Source organism: Lutra lutra, chromosome 14, assembly GCF_902655055.1.
Source record: "Lutra lutra chromosome 14, mLutLut1.2, whole genome shotgun sequence".
Classification (NCBI taxonomy): Eukaryota; Metazoa; Chordata; class Mammalia; order Carnivora; family Mustelidae; genus Lutra; species Lutra lutra.
In genome coordinates this window covers 37,611,582-37,634,547 of record NC_062291.1, presented here as the reverse complement: position 1 = coordinate 37,634,547, position 22,966 = coordinate 37,611,582, and the positions used below count along the sequence as shown (strand labels likewise).

At 44.1% G+C, this 22,966-nt stretch overlaps 1 protein-coding gene across 5 annotated transcripts in view; it reads right to left on the bottom strand.

Moving 5' to 3' along the window:
• The window catches only part of LRMDA (leucine rich melanocyte differentiation associated), a 1,078,273-nt gene that overhangs the window by 408,393 nt on the left and 646,914 nt on the right, over positions 1-22,966 (bottom strand). The window contains exon 6 of one of the 5 annotated variants that reach the window (XM_047702510.1): positions 18,303-18,352. The exons of the other annotated variants lie outside the window; for them this stretch is intronic. Coding sequence (XP_047558466.1) covers positions 18,314-18,352 — 39 coding nt within the window. The 3' untranslated portion in view covers positions 18,303-18,313. Of the gene's footprint in view, positions 1-18,302; positions 18,353-22,966 lie in introns of those variants that run through there. 5 annotated transcript variants of the gene reach the window in all.

Here is a 22,966-nt window from a genome sequence, read left to right as displayed (position 1 = left end):
TATAAGGAAAATCTCCACTTGTGAGGGTTTCTCTCTCTTGGTACCAGAAGAGAAGAATGTCTAAATCTCTAGAAACTCTTATTAACACAGAAGGCAGGGACTTAAATCCACACAATAACCTGACCCTTCTTTACTGTGCTTTTCCGATCACCTTCCATAACTGGTCTCCTTCCCCCTCCTACCTCCATCACTTCTTATCCTTAGCTGGAGATGGAATTTAAGGTGGTGGCTTGGGCCCTTGGGGGGGACAGAGGGAAGGTGATTCAGTTTTCCTGGGTATCTCCCATGTATTAAGAAGGTACACATGTTATTAAACTTCTTTGTTGTTATATTAAGCTGTGTATTTATTTGTTTTTATAGCAGCCTATCTCAGCCAAGAACCTAGAAGGTTGGAGGGAAAATTATTTTTCCTCCCCGATGTTATCATGGACTCTTTTGCACAAACTACTCTCATCACACAGCTTCTAAAATTTCCTGCTTTGTTTTCTTTAAAGGGGAAATAGAACTTAAAGACTCTTTCAAAGCAATCTGAGTATAGACTCCTTCTAGAATTTTATGCGTTTTTTTTTCTTCCAAGTTTTTACAGCTGCCTTGTCCATCTAATTGATTGTACTTTTTTTTTTAATAAACCTCTTCCAGCCTTACATCTTAGTTTTCGTAGAAGAAAAAAAAAAATCGTCTACACTCTGACATTTCATTGGTTTTATAACATTTAATTAAACTGCAGTATCATAATATAAACATAACTAACATAACTAGGTTTGGGAACAGATTCAACGGACTCTTGGTAAATACCGAGTTCACCTGGTGAGATCAGAAGTGCCTGGCTGAGTAAGGAGAGAGCCTGCCAGCTGTGTACACGGAGGGTGACACTGTATCAGCCAGTGTGCTCCGTGGAAGGATAGCAGATGTTAGAGAGTATATAGGTTGGTGATATGCAAAGTCATTAGGTAGAGCGCTTCTACTGCATGTGTGTGTGTGTGTGTGTGTGTGTGTGTGTGTGTGTGCGTGCATGTTTATGTGTGTACACACATTCATACATATTTCTGAGATAACATTTAGTTTTACAGAACAAGATCACACACGTATCAAGATTGCTTAGCAATACCAACATGAAGAAGAACGATCTTACTCCCACTAGTACAAGCCACAGTGGTTAAGCAGGTACATGGAATCCTGAAGTTCTCCTCAACAAATGTCAGTGTTCATAATGGCTGCATAGCGAGCATCCATTTGGCATTTCCTCTGGGAGCAAACAGCTTTGTATCCACGTGGTTGGCTTTATGAGCAAGTAGTCTGAAAAGTCAGAATCTGCTTCCCAGGCTCCATTTCAGGGAAACATTTAGCCAGGTATCTGATCTGAGTAGTACCCTACTTTCTGCACAATCTGCTCTGGGTGGTTTTTGGTTGGCAGTGGAATCAGGAAGAATGCTGAGAGCCTTTTTGCCTGATATCATTCTTTTCTTATTTCATGCGGAGAGCCTGTCATAACCATAGCTCTCTTGTGGTTTTTCACATGCAACTCCTTATCTCTGCCCATAGCTAACTGGCTCAAATGAAAGCCTGAACTAAAAGCGGCCTCTCCAGTGGGCTGGTCAGCAGTGTAGACGATCCCTTGTGTGAGGGCATCAGGAAGAATAGAACCACCACAAGATGGAAAGACAATAGTCCAGGAGCAGAAGTGGAGAGACACAAAGGAGATGACAAAGAGAAGACAGGTTACAGAGAGGAGGGAGCGAGGTAATGAACAGGGGAGAAACACCTGGCAGGTGGAGGGAGGGAGGACGGACCCACCGCCTGAGCACACTCTCTACTTTTCCATATTTCTTTGCAATATTCCTCTTGCTACCTCAAAGAGCCCTACTAGCCGTTCCATAACTTCCATAGCCACAGAGCATTGAACAAAGACATGTTTTCATGGAGGAAAAAAAGAGGTTGATGCACAGGGAAAGCTTATGGATCACCAGCAATTGTGACTAAAAACAAACAAACAATCAAAACAAGATAGTTGCTTGAGAATGTCATTCAATCTAAAATGTGGGGAGGAAGGAGGAAAGTAGACCCTCCTGGATTGGCGAGGCACGAAAAAAGCCAGCTCCATCACGAACATCTTCAACATTCTTGAGGTCAAACAAGCCATACAGCTGGCTTCCTTCATGGTGGTCCATCTCAGGGTCAATTCACAAATCTGTTAGGCTAGTCCTTTTCTCTGTCCATTTGCATTACTGGAGTTGGAATGTCAAAGCCCAATAAGATTCCTTAGCGCTCTTTGTTGCACATCATTGTATCCCATGGCTGTGTGAGGACATATGGGAGAGGAAAGTGACTTCTCAATGTAGGGCCTTTATCACTCTCCCTTCTTTCCTAAAGACTTCAAGGAAGGAATTAGGACACACAACAAAGTCTTCAAGTTTGTTCTCTCAGCAATGGCCAGGGAAGGAATTACCCACACAAGTACGACACATGAAACATGTTGGGTGATATTCTGTGAGTGGACAGAGATGTCCTCTTCACAGAAACATAGCCTGGTGCTGTTCCACCCTGGGGTGGCTTGTTTGAAGTTCTGACCCTCAGCTGGACATGGGCATGATCACCAGTAACTGAGACTATCAGCCATCACAGCCTTCTCCTTAGGCAAGAGACCTGTTCCTGTGGGGAACCATCATACCCCCACTAACCCCCCTTTACTTTGGTTTTGTGCCTTGACAGATGGTAGGTGATTCTACTCTGGGTACCCACTCAGTCCTCAGTGCATGCTTAATATTTTTTGTTAAAGAATCTTTCATCATTGCAGGTATGAGACAACGACTAAAGATAGACACCCAAAATCTACTTAGTAAATATAACTTCCAAATACACATACTTTAGACAGAACGAGCTGTCCTCATAAACAATATTTCATCAGCATTTAGGTGAACAGGAGGTAACTTTATTACAAAGTATTGTGGTTTGCAAAGAGAGGGGCCTCTGAAGACAAAAATTCTCCAGTCTCCAAACACTCCACAGCCCCAAACTGGAAGATAGTCACCTAAGCTTCCCTCTACATACCTCGATCCCCCTGCAGATATGTTAACTGAAAGAAGTTAAGTGAAAGTTGTTTACTATTTCTATTCTAAGTCAGCTGAAATGAATAACATCAGGTAAGTGTTTACAGAGGAGGGAAATAAGAGAAATTTGATCTTATTTGCCTTCTTTGAAGGTCTAAAGATTAAAAAAAAAAGATAATTTGAATCAGAAAAAAAAATTTAGATTATACTCCCTTTGAGTTCCAGCTTCTTAACATCCTGATGTAAAAGATACTTCCTAAAAAGACCTTCTTAGCTAACTAGAAATATCACAAGTAATAAAAATTAATGCCACTAATTTTTCCACTGAAAATACAGCCCCAGATTCCTGCTTTTATCATGAAAATAATAGGGGCTAGGTAGCTCCCACTTGCTGCTTATGATCTACCCACAGAGTGATTATCCACTGATCACCACTGGAGATTATTTAAAGAGTAGGCTAACAGAGAATGGAAGTTCGTTTTTCAGGTGGTGAGACCGAGGCTCCAAAAGTAAGTGCTTCTCAGAGTTACGGGGAGCAATCAATTTCTGAAAAAAACTACCTAGCCTCGCCAGTGTTGAGGACACTGGCCAAACCTCCATTTACTCTGTGGCCAGAAAGGCTGGATCAGGACTCCCATAGGGGCCTGAGTCCTGAGGGTTTGGCCTGGTATAATTAGTATTGAGTTTTGCCAACAAGACTAGAATTCTCTTTATCAAAGGCAAATAGCTTGCCAGAGGCATTTTGATAAGAACTTACCAAAATATAGCATTAGCTGTCTTCCCGACACATTACTCCACTGTTTGTTCAATAGCGGTGACATTTAAACGGCAGTAAGTGTAGAGCAGAGAGAGGCTGCCTGAGAAAAGGTGTGAGTTTCATGTGTGCCGGCAGCATCAATTTCAGCCATGATACACTTGGCAAAGACTGCTAGCAAAGCATTGACGCAGAGGGTGTCAAAGCGAAGGAGGTGGGGCTCATTGTCCTGTTAACCTGAGCAAATGATTCTGGGTCATCCTGGGGAACAGACACCCGGGGAAGAGAGCCAAATCTCAACTCCTTTCACCTGGGTCACCACACTGAATGCTCTCGATTTGGACCTCCAAGGGGATATGGGGAGTACTTGGTACTTGATAATGAGGATAAAAAGAGAAAACAGTAGGTTAGGAGTGCCATGTTTAGGTCCAGAGACAATGGGGGAGCCAGCACCAGAAGAGGAAAGCAAGGAGGAAATCAAAGAGGAAAAGCAGAGGAAAGCAAGAATTAAAAGAAGATGAAGAGGATGTGGTGGTGGGGAGAAATGAGCCAAAAGACTCCCACCTCTTTGGTAGTCAGGAAGAAGAATCATAATAGTAATAGTAAAAGAGAGAAGGTCATCTCTCATCCACCCCATCTACCCATCTATCCATCCAACCAGTTGTTAATTACGGATCCCCAAATATTTGCCAGATCCCCTAACATGACCGCAGAGCTTGAGGTGCACAGGAAGATGGAAAAGCATCTCAAGAAACCTATCATTGTGGAGGCGACAGAAAATAAAACAACTAATTAGACCATGAAACAAGACCATGAGGCACACTGCCACCCACCATCCAGAATCCTGTACTGGATATCACCTTTTCAGATGCAACAGAATGCTGCCTCATGCCCATCATTTAGGGAAAGAATGGCTTGCAGGTTTTCTCTTCAGAGAACCTGGATCTACTCTAACCTTCCTGATTCTAAAACTCTTCTATGTATAAAACACACTAGAAGAATATTACTATCAATAATAACAGTGAACAATATCAATGATTAGTACCTGTAAACCACTTATCAGACACTTTTTTCTAAGTGCTTTGCTTGTATTGACTCATTAACCTTCTTAATAACATAAAGATCATTACTATCTTCAAAGGCACAGTGTCAGTAGAATTTAAGCCCAGAGAGTATGAATCCCACGTCTGTTGCCATCTGATGCTGTTCCCACCAGGAGACAGCAGGAAGCATGAAGAGTCACACCGAAGAAAGCTAGATGGCATAAAGGGACTGCATTTTTCTGGAACCCACGATAAGCACAGAATAAAGCACCCAGATCTAGGAACTCCTCAGATCTGTCCGAGGTGATTCAGGAGACATAAAACTGGTAGAGCCTTCATCTGTGACCTGGAGAAAAGACTAGCTTCTGTGCCTCCTATGGAGGAAAAAGTCTGTAAGCATAGACTCAGCTCTGTAGCTGTCAGGTGAGCATATGCTCAGTGTGGCCCAGAGTAGAATCCAGAAAGGCAGGCTTGACAAAAAATCTTCGAGTTCTAGTTCATGTTCAAATCCACCCCTCATTTTGCAGATGAGCAAGAGAATGAGCAGTTTCCAGAGGAGGTGAATTTCCTTACAATATAAGAGAGATTATTTTCTTTAATTTGATAAAACAAATCAAGAGCAACAATAGTAATGGCAGCTAACTTCTGTAGAGCACCTACTCTGGGAAGGCTATATTATAAGCATTTCCATGTATTAACTCATTTAATCTCTGAGCCAGGGACAATTATTTTACAGAGGAGGAAACCCAAAAAGGTTATATCATTTTCCTAACAAGTCAAAAGTATTAAGGGGCAGGGACACAATTTTTACCCAGACCATCTGGTTCTAGAGTCCTAAAAGGCTCCTTGGACAGGTGGAAAGAGGAAGACACCTGGAGGTGCCCACTACTGCTGATGCCAACCAAGATTGGACCCAGCCCAAACAGGAGACAATCTGCCACAGCAGGTGTTGGAGCATCAGATTCTGAGATGTGAGATGATCAGGTGTCTCTGGGCACCCCCCCCCCACCTTGGGACAATGCTCCTGGTCAGGCACACTCCCTTGGAGATACAAAAATAGAAAATGTACTTGCTATTCCCTCTGCTTGGAATTCTCACTCCCCTGCCCAAATAATTATATGTTCCTGCCACCAAATGTCATCTTCTCAGAAAGACCACTTTTGATTACCTTACATGAAACAACATCACTTCCCTGTGCCCCCCTATCCATGTTACCCTGCTTGACATATATTTATTTATCTACTTACTTATTATCTGTCTCTCTTGCCACTCTCACTTCAGAAGATAAGCTCCTTGAGCAGGAACCCAGTCTCTGTGAACAATGCCTGGCACATAACAGGTCTCTAAATATTTGTGGAATGAAGAGATATAGAATCCTTGATGGAATCAAAGTGGGATTCAGAGAAGAAATTAGAGGAGAGAAATCATTTGCTCCCTTTCAGCAGCTCCTAAAGTAACATAATTACTTTATATATATAAATACTTTATTATATATAAAGGACACTGATTATCATCATTATGGAGATTGGAGTCTGAAAGAAAGATATAGACTCCTTCCAGAGAAAAGCTGAATCTAATGGTAGACATGTGGTCCCCATTTCCGAGGAATTCACCATAATGGAGAAGCAGCAACAATGACTCCTCACAGTGACTGAGGTGGAAGGATAGAAAAAAGAAAAGAAAGGAAAGGAAAGGAAAGGAAAGGAAAGGAAAGGAAAGGAAAGGAAAGGAAAGGAAAGGAAACAAACAGAACAGAAAGGAAAGAAAAAAGGAAAGAGGAGAGAGGAAAGGAAAGGAGAGGGAAGGGGAGGGGAGGGGAGGGAGGGGAGGGAAGGGGAAGAAAGGGAAGGGAAGGGAAGCAAAGGAAGGCAAGGGAAAGGAAGGAAAAGAAAGGAAGAAAGGAAGGGGGAAGGGAAGAAAAAATAACAGAACTGACGTGAGAGGATGAAGTAAGGTGAGAAGATTCTGTTCATTTCATGACAACACATCAGGGGTTGAAAGAGTTGAACTATTTGAACTATGGGGCCAGAACCCAGTACACCTGGAGAAACGAAGGCATGGCCATGTCCCCATCTGACTTGCATCAAACAGATTCTAGGCAAGTGTGTTTTGACTGGCTTCTGGCCTCAGACTTTTGGAAACCCGATTCTCTCTCCTCCTTAAATATCAGTTTCAGCTTCTCATAATGGCACCTCAAGCCCACTTAGGTATTCTGGTAAGATGGAACAACTACCCCTGCCAGCTAATTGCCTCATTAACTGCAGCACCTCATTAATCTTACCATTATCCAGGCTAATTAGAGGATGCTCTCCTCTCCTTCCTCTTTCCCTCCACTCATCTCTGTTCTCTCCTTGGTCTCCTCTTCTTCATATCTCCCTTTTCTCCCCCTCCTAGATAAGACTCTCCCAAGACCATAATTAATTTACCTGAGTGCAAACTGAGATCCTAAGTGTGGGCAGGGTGAAGATCACATATTAGAATCTCAACACTGACTAATAGCTAAGATAGAGAGCAATCAATGAATTATGTTTTTATTTACCTACCCAGGCTCATAGTTAATTTTTCCCTCTGCATGATAAGGTATTGGCCTTGACTCAAGCCCTTGGTATGTATGAGTTCCAAATAATCCTCATCTATACCGACCTACCAGGAACAGCATGCACTGTTTGGTCTTCGTATTATACGTAAGCATTTCCTCTGCTATCATCCGCTTTCAAATATGTTCCCTTGTACTGGCAAGGTCCTGTTTTTGTTTTATGGTTTTAAATTTTTATTAGCCACCTCACGTCACATTATCCATGAAACAAGGCAGGGTAGAAAAATTAAAAATCAACATACACATACAGACATGTCACCCATGCATAAATGGAAGGGTGGAGGGCATGAGTTTGAGGACTAAAGACAGTCCAGAACAAAGCAAGAAAAGTGACTAATGTAATTGAGTCCATGGGGGCTACCATAATGAGGATGGATAGAAAAGATTAGGATTCCGGTGTATGGGAAGACGGAGCTGAAAGGATACAACTGACGTTGATGAAGAAATGTGGACCAGTGAAGGTCTTGTTCACCCAACACCGGAACCTGGAAGCTGCCCTTCAGGCTTGCAGCAATTCACACTCTAAAGAGTCAACCAAAAAACCTCTTTGTCCTAACAGATAGTTCATGATTAAAATATAAATGGACTTAAGTAAATTGAGATGAATATATATGTGCCAAAGCCAAGATGGATTATTATAATAAACTAGGATGTGCATTTGGGAGAAAGCCCAGAACCTCTGGAATGAACAGAATTACAAGGTTCCAGACTGCTGCTTTCCTGGAGGTCCGCTGGGAAAATACAGATTCATGGGAGGAAAATATCCTGCCTCTAGACTTGAGAGCGGCTGTGATGGAAGGAGGAGCAGGGATATACTTCACCCAGAAAGTGAGAACAATAGCTCCCTTCTGAGATTTGCAAGCCTCCATTAGTATCTGCACGGCCAATTCAGAGGACAGAAAGGTATGGTAGCAGAACAGGCAGAAAATCCAGTTTCCACCCTTTTCCCCTGACTCTACATGCCTTGGAAGCTTGACATACTGTACGGACCAAGAAAAAAAAATTAATAATAATAATATAAGTCCTTCCAGTCTTGGGGAGAGATTTCTAGTCATTTTCCAGGATCCCTCTTCATTTTTAACTTATTCCATATGCTTTGCTACCCACAGACCCCAGCCTCAGCAGCAGAAGCAATCTATGCTGCCCTGCCATTTACGTGTGAGGAGCCCCAGCTCTACTGAAGCTTGTCATCTTGCCTATTAGCTTGATGTCTTTATTCACAGAACATCTGTACCACCGAGAGATACAGAGGCAGCTAATGTCAATATGAACAAATGCCTCCTCTTTTACAAGAAATGTCAAACACAGGACAGGCTAAGAATGACCCCAGGAATACCAACAGATGTTCACTACAAGCCTCTCAAAAATCAATCCTTTCTACAGGGACTAATTAAGATGAAATAAGGAGCAAAAGTAAAGAAATTTGTGTCATATTATCAGGAACTTCATCCTTACTTTCCAGGCTCATTATGGGCAGATTGGCCTGTGCCCTTTGAAAAAATGCTAAAAGAGAGGCTCCAGCTACCAGGGCACCAGGGAGGCCTTCATTGGCCTCCAGTTCCAAACTGCAAAAAGAAAATCACTTGGAAAAAAAAAAAAAAAGCCTTACTTACACAAGCTGATTTTTCTGGTCTGGTTCCTTTAAACAATCACACACAGAAAGAATCCATTTTCAGAAAGCTTCCAAAAAATACATAGCAGTATGGAAAAGATATGATGGCAATGTTTTTCCACCTAAAAGGGGATAAGAAGGTTTGACATCCTGGGCTTGGAAATCCAGACTGTGGGGCGATAGAATGGTGGTCATCTGCAACAAGGTAAGTGAACACCTCCTATCCTCTAAACTTCTCATATGTTTCCACTCTTCATGAATGGGTTGAATTTTGTATATGCAATAGCCTCAAATGAACAGAGGCTGGCATTGCTTGAATTTTAAATATAGGTCACTTCGCTTCTAAGTAAGGAAGCTATCTGTCATCCAGAATAGTTGCTGTCCTTTGTTAAATTATTTGTCACACCTCTGGTTGGGTAATAAAATGAGCACACCACATCCTAATAGAGTGGCCCTCAAACATTTCTCTGCCAAAACATGAGGTAGATGACTTTGCAGGGTCCAACTCACTCCCAGGGGATCACATAAGGTGAGATGCCATTCCCTCTGAAGTCAATAGCTGTACCCCTTTCTCTCCACTAAAGAAATTAGAGAAGGCCAACTATGTGAATCTGCTCTACTTTACATGAATGAATGTGCATCATTCACCAACATCAGAACTTTATCATCAGTAGATATTTGTGGTCTCTCTCATAAAATGATTCCCAAACTTTACCACTGCAGCATGGTGAGACCCCAGAATATATTTGAGGTTAACCAGCAGCAAAACCTAGAGCCACTTCCACAACACCATGGATCCCCTCAAGTCTCTACCATAAAGCAATGCACACAGAGGGAATGGGTCAACATCATAGGGGAGAAAATGGGTTCTTTTTGCAGGTTACGAGAGGTTCAATTTTTGGCATCTCAACCTATATAACAATAGGAGAAAGGCATGAGGAGTTCATGATTCATCAATATCGATTCACTCTATACTAAAAGATGTCACCACGCCACCATCAAGACCACACCACAATAGAACTTCTGCCAATATACAGGATGCTACACTAAAGTCTGGCTGTCATTTCATACCATGTCTTCCAGTTTCCCCAAACCCTTTATCAGTTCATACAAGGGTTTGGTCTTGGATGATTCCCTCTGACTATGAAGTAACTCAGTCTTCCGTATGACTCCCCTGAAAGACCACAAGGGCCAATCTTCAAATGAGCGCTCTTAGAACTCCAGGTCACTCTCTAATTTTCCTGGTAAAAACTGTCTGATGCTAGGTTGAAATATGTGGCATAAATCAAATTTCAGAACTCTAAAACTAATGAACATTTATATATCCATACTTGACCTCCCCAAACTGATGTGGTAAAATCTTAGCCCAGGGAGAAGCTGCCTCTAAGAGGGTTTTCCTTTTAAGCCACATATTCCAAAATGCTGCCCCAGTGCCTCTGTTAACTCTGGGAGGGTTTGTACTTAAGACTCATGTGAAGTGGATCTCTTATAGGGTTTTTCTATCAACGAGAAGAGGATATTTAAGGATAACCCACATAAAAATGCCACATAATGAACCACTTCGTGGAGACTGAAGCATTAACATGACTTGGTTGGGTCTCTTATTCAACCACTCTCTTGCTGACATAATCCAGTAAAATCCAATATAATCTCCATCTTTCCTTCTCCCTCCTTTGTGATCATGACACTGAACATGGTTTTGCTATTAAGTCTATGACTCATTTGAGACCATCTCTGACTGTTAAGTTTGCATGGATAAAACCATACTGAGAGGTGTTCTATTTCCTACCTAGAAAAAATTTCCAGTTTATAAACTCCTGCAATGGAGATCAAGCAGATGCAGGGAGCGGGTTACTGCCCAGTCCAAGTGCCAACCTGGTTACTATTATTCCTGTGTGGCCACAAGAGCAAGAGTTATCAGATCGATGTCTATAGCAGAGAGGGAATCTGGAAACCCCAGGGAAATGGTTCAAGATGAAAGTTCTTGCAGACCCCATTCCAGCCCTGGAATGACTCTCCAATGTGGGTAACAAACAGAGAGAATATTTAAAGTGTAAGGAAAGAAGCAAGATGTGCCATGTGATCTTCAACAATAGCCAGCTTTAGTCAAAATGGCCACCATCATGAATCACATTAATCAAAATGGCTGCCTTAAGAGCCCAGCCTTTCTCTCAGAGAGGATATCTGAGAAGACTGCTTGTCCTGAGGGTACTCAGTGATACTCTACTTCAACTAGGGTTTGAATCTTTGACCTTGAGGTCACCATGTCTCTGGGAAGGGAAGGTGGGAATATGATAAAGGAAGTAAAAACCAAAATCTTGCTGGGAAACTCACATTTCATAATAATTTTTAAAAAAAGCATCAACAGATTCACCAAGAGTTTGTTATATGAAACTGCGAATAAGAAGACTGGGGTCCTAGTCCTGACTTTTCCAGGCAAGTTAGCTACCTTCTCTGAGCCTCGATTTCTTCACCTGTAATCTAGGTGACCTGACTTAAAGCTTTCTACAGTTCGCTCCAGCTCTTAAAAGCTATAATTCTATGAATCCATTCTAACCCTTCACATTATCTTTTCTAAGTAAGACATTCAAGATAATCTATAGGTACTGGTCCCGGAAAGCAGGGACTTGAAAGGACAGCTCTACCTGTTTGAGTTGCCCTTAATTCCCCTAGTACAGTGAGGACCTGTTCCAGTGCATCTGAAGGAACACACATGCTCACATAGGCACACACGGGGCATCCCATTAGTGTCCTCAGGACCCACAGAGGCCTCGTCCCATTACATCCCAGCACACAAACCACCAGTGGTAACTCGCCATGTCACCCTGTGCTTTCTGCACATCCAAGCTGGCAGTACTTGCTGCATTCAGGACCTAGGAAACATCTGCAGTTTTGTGATTCTTCCTCGTTTCCATTCCCATGATGCTCTCTGAGCCTGCTCGGATCAGAGAAAGGTCTCAGGCTCCATCTGGCTGCCCTGCCCCCCTCCATTCTCTCCCTCACCACTCCCGTCCCCCCTAAGGAGTTTCTGCCCATTTTGTCACTTCCACCTGTTCTGACAGGTTCCCCTGCCTGACCCCAAGATAGCCCTTGGGGACATTAATCATATAACAGCCGGAGCTGTGAAAGAAACAAGGGTTTGGCTGGATACTGTTACCGTCTCTGTCACCTACTAATCATGTCCTATGACACGGAGGGGCTTAATCAGATGGTCTGCTCTCTCATTAATCATCCTGGGCTCACTCAAACTTCACAGAGAGATTAAAGTTTAGCTCTGCTGGCTCCCTGCGCCTCCTCCCACTTCACCCTCGTCTAAAGCAGCTTCACTGGGGGTAGGTCTCAGGTTCCTTTTGCTTTGCCAACTGGCAGGGCAACACAGAGTGTCGAATACCTACCAAGACCACAACATTCAGGAGAAGGACAATTTCTTGCCTCCTTTCTCCCCCCATGCCCACCACCCCTCCTCCTTGCAATCCTCAGATACATTCAGAGACATGGAGACCAAACACCCATGGAATGAGAAGGCTGGGAATCACATACCTATGCCTGGACTAAACAGGCAAACACCATTTATATCTACAAACCTTAAAGAACTTCAGTAAAGGAGAATGTTCCTGTGCTGAATCTGCAGTGAGGAAGATAAAATAATCATTGAGAAATGATCCATTAAAATAGGCATGTGTACTCAACTGGCTAGACATTAGCCCCCCCTCCACCCCAACCACCAAGGATGGCACTCACTCTCTAGAGAGGCCAGTCCAGGGATCACGCTCCCTTGCCACTGTTGAAATTATACCTTCAAATCGAAAATAGCCTGGATCCTTTATGACTTCTTTCCAGACCAAAATAAAAATTACCGAAAGGACCCTCCGAAAACACCCCGTACTTGAGAGTCAGAATACATTTTAGCTCCACTGATTCATTCATTTTTATTCTATTCACAATTTTCCTGAGCTTCAGAGGGGGAAAAGCAAGTCCCGGCAAAGGGCTTCTCTCCAAGTATTGGTTTTGTACTCGCTCTGGGTGCTGTTGACTTTTGCAGCGCTGTATGATTATGGGAAACAAGGATAATATTTGCCCTCGGAGCCAGGAAAGAACAAATATTTTATCAACATCTAAATCATCTCTCATCTGGCAGGGGAGGAGGAGCTGAATGCTTGGCGGCACACACATAAGCTGACGAGGGTAAGAGACGGGCTTCGCGGGGAGTCTTCGACCTGTGCAAACCTGACCTCTCAGTACTGAGGATCCTATCCGTCACAAAGAGATCTCTCCCTGACAGTCCCAAACACTTCCATCTTCCCAGGGTCCCCCGCCGGTACCCCTCATCTCAAAGTATTTGCCAGAGTGCCGCCATGCTGCCTTTCTCATATCCAAATGTGGAAGCCGGGCCCGGGGACTTGGAAAGGTGGGGTATTTCTGTGGATATTTTGGGGGGATGAGGACTTGCCCTGTTGTGATGTTTGTTTCTCTTCACTGATCCTCCACCACTAGCCTAGAAATGACAGTAGGTGGAAACACTATCTTTCATTACACAAAGTATAAATAGTGTAATCTATCAGCGCCGTCAATCACAATGATTGATTACAGGCTGTCATAGAGAAGAGTGACATATTAGAAAAGTTTTGTTAACAATGCCTATTGCTAGTCAGCCTGCCACAGAGGCTGGTGATTAATGTGTTGTCAGCCTGTAATCCCACACCCTTGGCTAATGAGGCAGGAATTTATCATCTTTACAGAGTGGCAGATGTCAGGGAGAAAGGAATCCAAGTGCTGGAAACAATATACTTTTTCTTACTAGGCCTGACAAGTCTGACAGGCCGAAAAAAACCACAAAGCAGCTTTGTATAAGCACCAACTTAAAACGAGGAACTTTTCATTTGGCACCTTCACTTTAAATAGTGCTGCAAACCAGCCTCCATCCCTTCAAACAGGGAAAAAAAAAAAAAAAAAAAAAAAAAACCAGAAAAAAAAAAAAAGGACACGAAGAGAGGAGAGCACAAAGCTGAGTTCTGTGAACTTTGCACCCCATTCCTGATAGCCGGAGACCCCAGGAAAAGGTTGCCATGGCGAGCAGACAGCTTTCTTCAGAAGAGAAGCCCAGAGTAACTTTTCACTTTTACCTGTGAACTTGTGACTGGGAGAAAAACATGGCGTCCAAGGGAGGCTGGAGACAGTGGCGTCTTCCTGGACACAACCTTGGGGCACCTATGACCTAGACACCCATTGTGTTCTCTAGAAACACAGCTCTTCCTGATATGAATGAGAAATGGGGGGCGGGGGATGAACTAAGAGAAGGAGGCTCTGCATTTGTAAGAAAACACCACAGCAGGAAGAGAGGACCTTTGGAAAATGACTTTCCTAGTGTCCTGCTATGACTTGGAACTACTTTGAGGCTAACTGTTTTCCACTCACCTTCCCTCCCATCCATCTCTCCCATTTCTTATGTGGGGTAGTGCCTAAAAATTCCCTAAGCCCAGGGATATTTCAGCCCAGTAAAGAAGGGGAATTCTCTAGAAGCCCAATAAACACCTTGTCCCTCTACATTCTACCCCCTCAACTGTACCTGGCACCTCCCCACACAAATCGCATCATCAGAAGAGCCTGGACTCCTGTTCAGACCCTTTGGGGCCAGTCTTGGATCTTCTCAGACACTATGGGATACTTCTGAATCTTGGCTGTGTGTTTCAACTTGGCCCAGATTGTCTATTGTGTTCCAAGTAACTCATAAGCACTACCTCACCCAGGAGACACCCAATCTTTTCCATGGAGTACTGGAGACATTTCCAGACTTGAAGATCGAAACTCTTCTCACAGCCCTGATGGATTCTGCGCATGCTCGAGCTAGGAAGAGGGAGTTGAGGGAAGGCCTATCTGGTTTGGAAACTTCTCGTACCAGTACCCTGTGTAGACGCAACGTGTTCCTTGTTCTCACGTCAGTCTCCAAGGAAGGGGGCAAATCTTAAGTGGCAACATTCTGACAGATGTAATCCTTTTTCAAACACAGATACCTCTGCTAATGTACACAAATGCAATGCACAGAAACAAAGAGGGACACAGCAACTAGAGGAGAAAAACTCTGCCTTCTGTCAACAGCACCCTCAGGCTAGAACACACAGCAAAGCATTAAGTAATCTCCAACAGGCAGCATCCTAGCATTAAGAGGCACGGGGGGGGGGGGGTCTCCCAGACAAGAGACACCCCCTAGTGCACTGTAAGGCGGGTTTCGTGGACCAGGAACCCACAGGGCCCAGAAGAACCGCAGGACAATGTCTAGGGCCTCTGGGGTCATCCCCAGATCTGCCGTGCTGAAGGCTGCGGGCCTGTGACAGATCTGGGGTCACAGGCTGGACAGCTGGGGGCAAAGAGCTCCGGCTCTTTGGGGGATCTGCACGAGAGGCAAGCTCAACCCTGATGCTAATCAGGCAGCCATGAGTGAAGGGTGACGAGGGCCGGCGCCGGCTCCACTCTGCCCCGGCAGCCGGCCTGGCCACAGATCTCCCTTCGTGATAAGCAAGGAGCTGTGCAGACACACCTCTGCCCTTATCCTGGACACCCAGTGTGCTGAGAGAGAGGTGCTGAGTGAGCCTCCCACCCGGGGCCTCCCGGCCCAAGGCGGGGTGCTCCGTCAGTCTCCCCCAGACTCACTGCTCACAGCCATGCAGAGACAGAGCCCCCCCCCTCGGGCCCTCCCGCAGCCAGCTCCTCCCAGCCTGCCGGCTTCCTCCTCCCCCTTCCCTGTGCTCGCTCATGCAGCTTTCATTAACTCCCTTAGCTGGCAATTTCCATCCATTTGAGGACAGATTAGAAGCGGAATTCAGAAAGAAAGTCACTTGACCTCCCATAATGTGCTTCTCTTAATTACATTAAAGATTTTCAAATGCAGCCATACTGGGTTTGACAGGTAAGGTTTTAATCAACTTCAGGTGGCCACTTTTAAGCGCTGCCCGTCCTGGGGCCACGACGGTGGAGTCCCCTCCACTCACAACATGGTTCTAATTTAAATGGCTAATTTTGACACGAAGAAAAAATGAGAGCCCCCAGAGTCCCCACCACTTCAATGGGGGTGATTCTAAATTAGGATTAATGCCGCAAGCTGAAGCATGGTTAGAGGTTTATTTTATGGAGGTTGGAGCAAGTAAATAACATTTATCCTTTGTATATGTCTGCATGTAATTACGGTAAAGTTTTCTGGTGTATTAAATTATACAAACTCTTTAAAAGTGGGTGCCTAATGTCTTTTTCTAAAGCTGTGTTATTATTTTGGTCAAAAGTTGTTTACATTAAACAAATTCAATTTACCAAACTTTGACATGTTTGCACAACTGCATGTACTTTATGCTGGAGGCCTGAGACATGACTTTCGAATGAACTCTCTCAGTCCTAACTTCAGGCATTGGGACTCGAACATTTAGGTGTTGTGACCAGCTCAGCCAAGTTTCTGTGGCCAGTTTCATTGATTTCACTGTCCTTTCTTAAGCCTTGTCATCACTCAGCAAATATGCATTGAGTACCCACTGTGGTCCAAGCACTGTGCTGGGTGCTGAGGGTATAATGATGAACAAAAAAGGATATGGTCCCTGTTCTGAGGAGCTTAAAGGTTATTCACAGGAATGGAAGAACGAAACAACACATAAAGACATTTCAAGTTGCAAGACAACAGGGCTAGGAAGGAGAGAGGCACACACCTCTTTGAGGATCCATCCAAAAAGCAGGATCTGGTCTTGCCTTGCAGGAAGGCTTCCCTGGGGAGGTGATAATGTAGGCTGAGAACCAGAGACCCTTTTGACCATCTTTACCCATTTTGTCTGCCAACCCTCATCTCCCTCCCCACTAGCAATCACCATTTTGTGGTCTATATATCTAGGAGTCTTGTTTTGTTCGTTTCTTAGAGTCTATGTATAAGAGAGACCACAGGGTATTTGTCTTTCTCTTATTTCACTTAGCTTAATGCCTGCAAGATCCATCCGTGTTGTCACAAATGGCAAGAGTTCATTCTTTTTTATGACTGAGTAATATTCCATTGTGTGGATACGTGTGTGAGTCTATTATACCATTTTCTTTACCCTTTCATCCATTCATAGGTACATAAGTTGTTTCCATGTCTTGGCTGTTGTAAATAATGCTGCAATAAACATAGGGGTGTATATATGTTTTCGAATTAATATTTATGTTTTCTTTGGATATATTTATGTTTTCTGTGGATAGATACCAAGAAGGGAAGTTGCTGGTTCCTATGGTATAAATTTCTTCTCCAATTTCTTTCAGACTCAGCAGTGGTTTGACCTCTACCCTGTGTTACAAGACTGCTCCTAGGACAAAGACCTAATTGTTCCAGCTAAGTCTCTGCATAGAAAAGATTCTTTTTCCATGAAAGAAGACTTTCTCAGGAAGGGTCCCAGCAGGAACCAGAATGTGACACAAATTTTGGAAATGAACAACCTTTCAGGAAAAGATCTTTAAAGAACAAGGTCAGAGGAACCACACAAGCAAGTGCAGGTAGCCAGAGACTAGCAAGAGGGGTAGCTGTTATCAGTGCCAAGGGACCAAGAGAAGGAAAGAGTGTTGAGAGACAATGGTGAGGACCAGAGTCATGGAGGAGGAGCTCCCCACCCCAGGGGGATGGAAGGGACCAGCACTGAGAATCAAGAGGTCCTTCACTGTGTTCTAGAAACAGGGTGAGAGTGAAGTCCTGGTCCAACCCCAAAAGGCCCAAACTGCCTTTACCAGGGTGACTGAGGCCATACCCAGGTGGCACAGAACCCTAGAACATCATCTCTCTGCATCCAAGCCGGGGGTTCTCACCTGTGGTCCCTGCAAACTCAGCATCACCTGGAAACCTGCAAGAAATGTCAACTCTCAGGCCAGCCCCGGATCTCCTGAATTAGAAACTCTGGGAGTGGGGCCCAGAAAAACTCTTCTGAAAAGCCCTGCAAGCTTCAGTTTGAGAACCACTGCTCTAAGTTAATAGGTTTCCTTTCAAAAGAGGTCTAATGAGCAACACCTGGAAGCACTGTTCCAGCCTAGCCAAGGCAAGTGTTTAGCCATGTGCGGTCCTCCATCCCACCCCACCCCTGCGCCCATCGTCCCCCCCATCACCCCCACCCCACCCTATTAGAGAAGGCCCAGAATCTGGGAAGCAGCAAGGCTCTGGTGGAAGATCCATGCTTGAAATAAGCTCTCTGAAGCTTTCGCTGTGTCTGGGCAGAAATAGCTGTTCTGGGACTCCAGGGGGGATATTTTAGAATGATGGAGACTCTGTTACCAGCAGCCTCTGCCTCTGAGGACTCTCTTCTCACTCTGGCAAAAGAATGGACATGACCAGGACTCTGTTATTGCTAACACCACTGGGAGATGATGTATTTCTGCTAATGGCACCTTCTGTCGCTACAGAGAAGCTGCTCCAGCTTCCTCTTGTCCCGCAGAGAATCTGGCAGCCTCCAGAAGATGTAATAGAGACCTGAGGACATTTGGAAGACACACTACACAGGAAGGGTGTTTTCAATTTGATTTACCTTCCGTCTCCTGCAAGGAACCGATAGTTAGTACCACACTGCATCACGAGCCCAGCACGTACCGCGAGTGGGCCTAGGGGAGATTAAATAACCCTTGTCAAGCCTACGAAGGGTGTTTGCATGGAGGCTGGTGACTGACTCCTCCGAAGACACAATAACAGAGAATTAGCTTAAGTACAGCAGGAGGGACTCAGGATGGAAATGGGGAAATGACACCAGGGTATTTTATGGCTAGAGACCGACAGGGGTTCTCATCCACTGCCTGAAGAACAAATAGTTTGTGAATTCATTCTCGGTACACAATTGACAGGCTTGGAGGGAAAGCAATTATTCGGGGGTTAAGTAAGACCTTATGCTTTTAAATGGAGAGGGTGGAAATATTCAGGAAACTTTGGTTTGTACTGCAAAAGTGGACCATACACAAAATTGGAATACCTCCTAAATGTCAGACTGTGCACATTTATTCACGGGCACTGATAACTATTGAAAGCAGAGGAATTATTTCAAATGGAGGTCACGGCAGTGTCAACAAGGCTCGCCTTCACTCATTCATTTTCTCATTCAACAATAAGCCCATAACTGCTTAGTGGGCACTGTAATAGCTTCTGGGAGCTGTTGTAAAATATCGCCACAGATTTGGTGGCTTAAAACAACAGAAATATATTCTCGCACCGTTATGGAGGCCGGAAGTCTGAAACCAAGGTGTAAGCGGACCCATACTCTGAGAGCTCTAACAGAAAATCCTTGCCCACCACTTCCAGCTTCAGGTGGCTCCAGGTGTTCCTTGGCTTGGGGCCATATCATCCCAATCCCAGCCTCCATCTCCCCATGGCTGTCTCCCCTATGTTTCCATGTCTGTTTCTCTTCTTCTTGTCTTATCACTGAATGGAGGGCCCATCCTAATCTAGGCTGATTTTATCTTGGGAATCTTTAACTGAATTACATCTGCAAAGACCCTTTTTCCAAATAAGGTCACACTCACAGGTTCTGGGTGGGCATATCTTTTTTTGAGGGTGGAGGGGTACTACTCAAATTATTAAAAGTACTTAACTATGAACTTGACATTGTTCTAGGAGTTTGAGATATATCAGAGGGGGGAAAAAAGTCTTTGTGGAGCTTAAGTTCTCCCGGGAGAGACAGATGATAAATACTAAGCATCGTATTAAACAAGTTAAATGTACTTTCTTACCAAATGGTAAGTGTTCTGGAAAATGAAGAAGTTCAGCATGGTAGAAAGGGGTCCTTGACTGCTAGGGCAATATTAATGGGGGAGGCGATTTTTAGTACAAAGTACAGTGGGTCCAGTAAGCCTCACTGAAAAATCAAGCTTTAGCAAAGGCCTCATGAAAGCATGGGAATTTAGCCAAAGGAATGCCTGGGAGAAGAGACTTCCAGGCAGCAGAAATGGCTCGAGCAAAGGTCCTAGGACAGCAGCTTGCTTGGTGTATTCTAGAAGCAGGTAGGAAGCTGGTGTGGCTGGAACAGACTGAGAAGGGGGAATGTAGGAGGGAAAAGCCAGAGGCTGGATGACGTAGGGCCTTCCAGTGAAACAGGAAGTCAGTGACCCAAACACACAGTCTTTCATCTTTCCATCCATCCACTAATCTATTCAAAAATTCAGCCCATGTTTGTGATCCTAGCCAGAGCCTGGTGAAAAACAGAGCACACATTCACCTGAGACGTTTCAAAGAAGGAACTATTTGCAGGAGTGTAGCCAACACAAAGGAAACCAATAGGGATGCTGAAGCCCTGGGGTGCGCAAGAGCAGAAGCCCACTGAGAAAATGTGGGTGAGTCTAGAACTGTATGAAGAAGTGGATAGGGCTGCTGGACATGAACTATTGTCCTGGGTGGTCACAGCCAGAACCACAAACCTACAGGGTGAAAACAGGAGAAGAAATAACCATGCTTCTCTCTCCTCCAGCCTTCTGATCTGTGGGTACCTCTCATTGTCCAAACCCAACCAGCAGCCAGAGGGCAACGAACCCTGGGAGGCCAGGGCAGCACCTGCCTACCGGCACACAGACTGGATAAAGAAGGGCTGATCTAGACCCTTTGTGACAAACAGGGAAGAGTGCAGGGCCATCCCTGCAGTCTCTGTGGAGGGTAAAAGAGCTGTGGTCCTTGCCCTCATGGTTCTTATGTTCCAGTGGCTGACAGACATTAAACAAATACACTAAAATAAAAGAACAAAAAAACCCCAGCAGATCCTGGAAGAAACTCCACCCATACCTGGAAGAAAGGAGCCTTAGCCTCATGGCAGGTATCAGTCTTTACCCTGCTGAGGCAGCTAAAACTCTGATGGAAAACACACGACCATTTTGGCTAGAATAATCTAGAGACAGATACAACTATCCCCTATTATCTGGGAAAAGGGCCCGAACTTATTCTTATGTTGTCACAACCCAAAGAGCTGGAAGCGTGTTCATCAGCCTTAGGAAATATGAGAATAAGATCAATTCCATTAGCCGCCCTTGTTCAAAATCTTTGCACACAGCCCCATTACCAGAAATGCCTCAGCAGTTCTATATGTCACACCTACAGTGAGAACACAAAGGCTCTCAGACCAGAAGAACATTAAAAGTCACCTTAGTCCCACATGTGCATGATAGAGAACCTCTTCTGTTAGCAACTAGATGCTCTCCTCAAAATAGGAAACTCATTATCTTTCAGGCTTGGTTGTTAAAAGCCCCTTTAGACTAAGTTGCATTGTGCTGTATCAAATCTTCCATGTAGGAAGATTGTGAAATTGTTAGAGGTTGAAAGGAGACCTCAAAAATCACTCTAGGAGCAGCAAGGAAGGCTGTTACCGGAGAAGAGTTAAAAGGTGACCTCCATGCCTCTCTCATTTCAGTAAAACAAGAAAATGGTACACCAACAGGTACACAACCATGCACGTTCACAGCTGGACTTTTCACAATAGCCAAAAGTTGGAAGACCTCAAGTGTCCATAAACAGATGAATGCATAAACAGACTGCAGTATATACATGCAGTGGAATATTATTCAGCCATAGAGAGGGATGAAGCTCTGATACATGCTACAATATATATGAACTCGAAAATATTATACTAAGTGAAAGAAGCCAGTCACAAGAGATTACATATCATAAGACTCCATTTATAAGAAATATCCAGAAGTGATAAATCCATCGAGGTCATTACTGGGGCCTGGGGGAGGACGGAGAAGGTTATATGGCTTAATGGGTAAGAGATTTTATGCTGGAATGATGGAAATGTTTGGAACTAGAAACAAGTAATGGTCACACAGCACTGTGAATGCTACAGAATTGTTCACTTTAAAGTGGTTAATTTAATATTAGATGAATTTCACCTCAATAAATTTTTTTAAAAAGGGAGGAGAGTAGGATGGGTAAAGATGTAGTCACCAAACTCCACCATACTGGAACTTTTGGTAAAGCCAAGTTTACTACCAGGTAACAAACCCCAAAACCTAATTACACCAAAAGATGGCACCAGATGAAGATATAAATTGGTTCAGAAAGTTACAGACCAGTGCTTCCTAAAGAAGCTGAACAAAGAAGAAAATTTCACTGTTGCTTTGCATTAAATTTCTATCTGACATGGACTAATACTTTAATACAATAAAAATAAATTAGTAGGATTTCCAGCCTCCTCCTAGAATATAGAAAGCTAGAAAGAGTATCACTTATGAACCGCCAACAAGAGAAAACTAACTAACTTGCAAAATTGTGATCTTTATCCCCTCAGAGAACTGACCAACATGAAGCCTTCAGACAAGTTAGTAAGAATAAGTTAAAATTTTTACTGGATTTCTAAAAGCCATGTGTGGGCTAACAGAAAGAATAAACACCTTAAAATGACAAATACAAGGGGAATGCACACTATTGTTCTCCAAAAACCTACCATGGGCTCAGAGAGGGAGACTAGGGATCCAGGGCACCTAGCCTCAGTGGTACAGGAGAAGGGGAATGACTGTTGCTATTAGAAAGACACAGAGCTCCTTACAATGACTTCTTCCCTAAGAACAAAAGCCTTAAATTATGATGGCAAATTTTGTCATGCTGGGGGCAGAGCTAAAGACCCACTGCATCTGGTGGGGGAGGTAAAAGACTAAAGAGTCTCGGGGCGCCTGAGTGGCTCAGTGGGTTAAGCCGCTGCCTTCGGCTCAGGTCATGATCTCAGGATCCTGGGATTGAGCCCCGCATCGGGATCTCTGCTCAGCGGGAAGCCTGCTTCCTCCTCTCTCTCTCTCTGCCTGCCTCTCTGCCTGCTTGTGATCTCTGTCTGTCAAATAAATAAATAAATAAATAAATAAATAAAAAGACTAAAGAGTCTCTACCATTGGGGGTGTGATAGGAGAAAAAATCCTGGGCCCAGACCATGAGAGGTCTCCCTCAGTTGGGGAGGGGTCATCGCT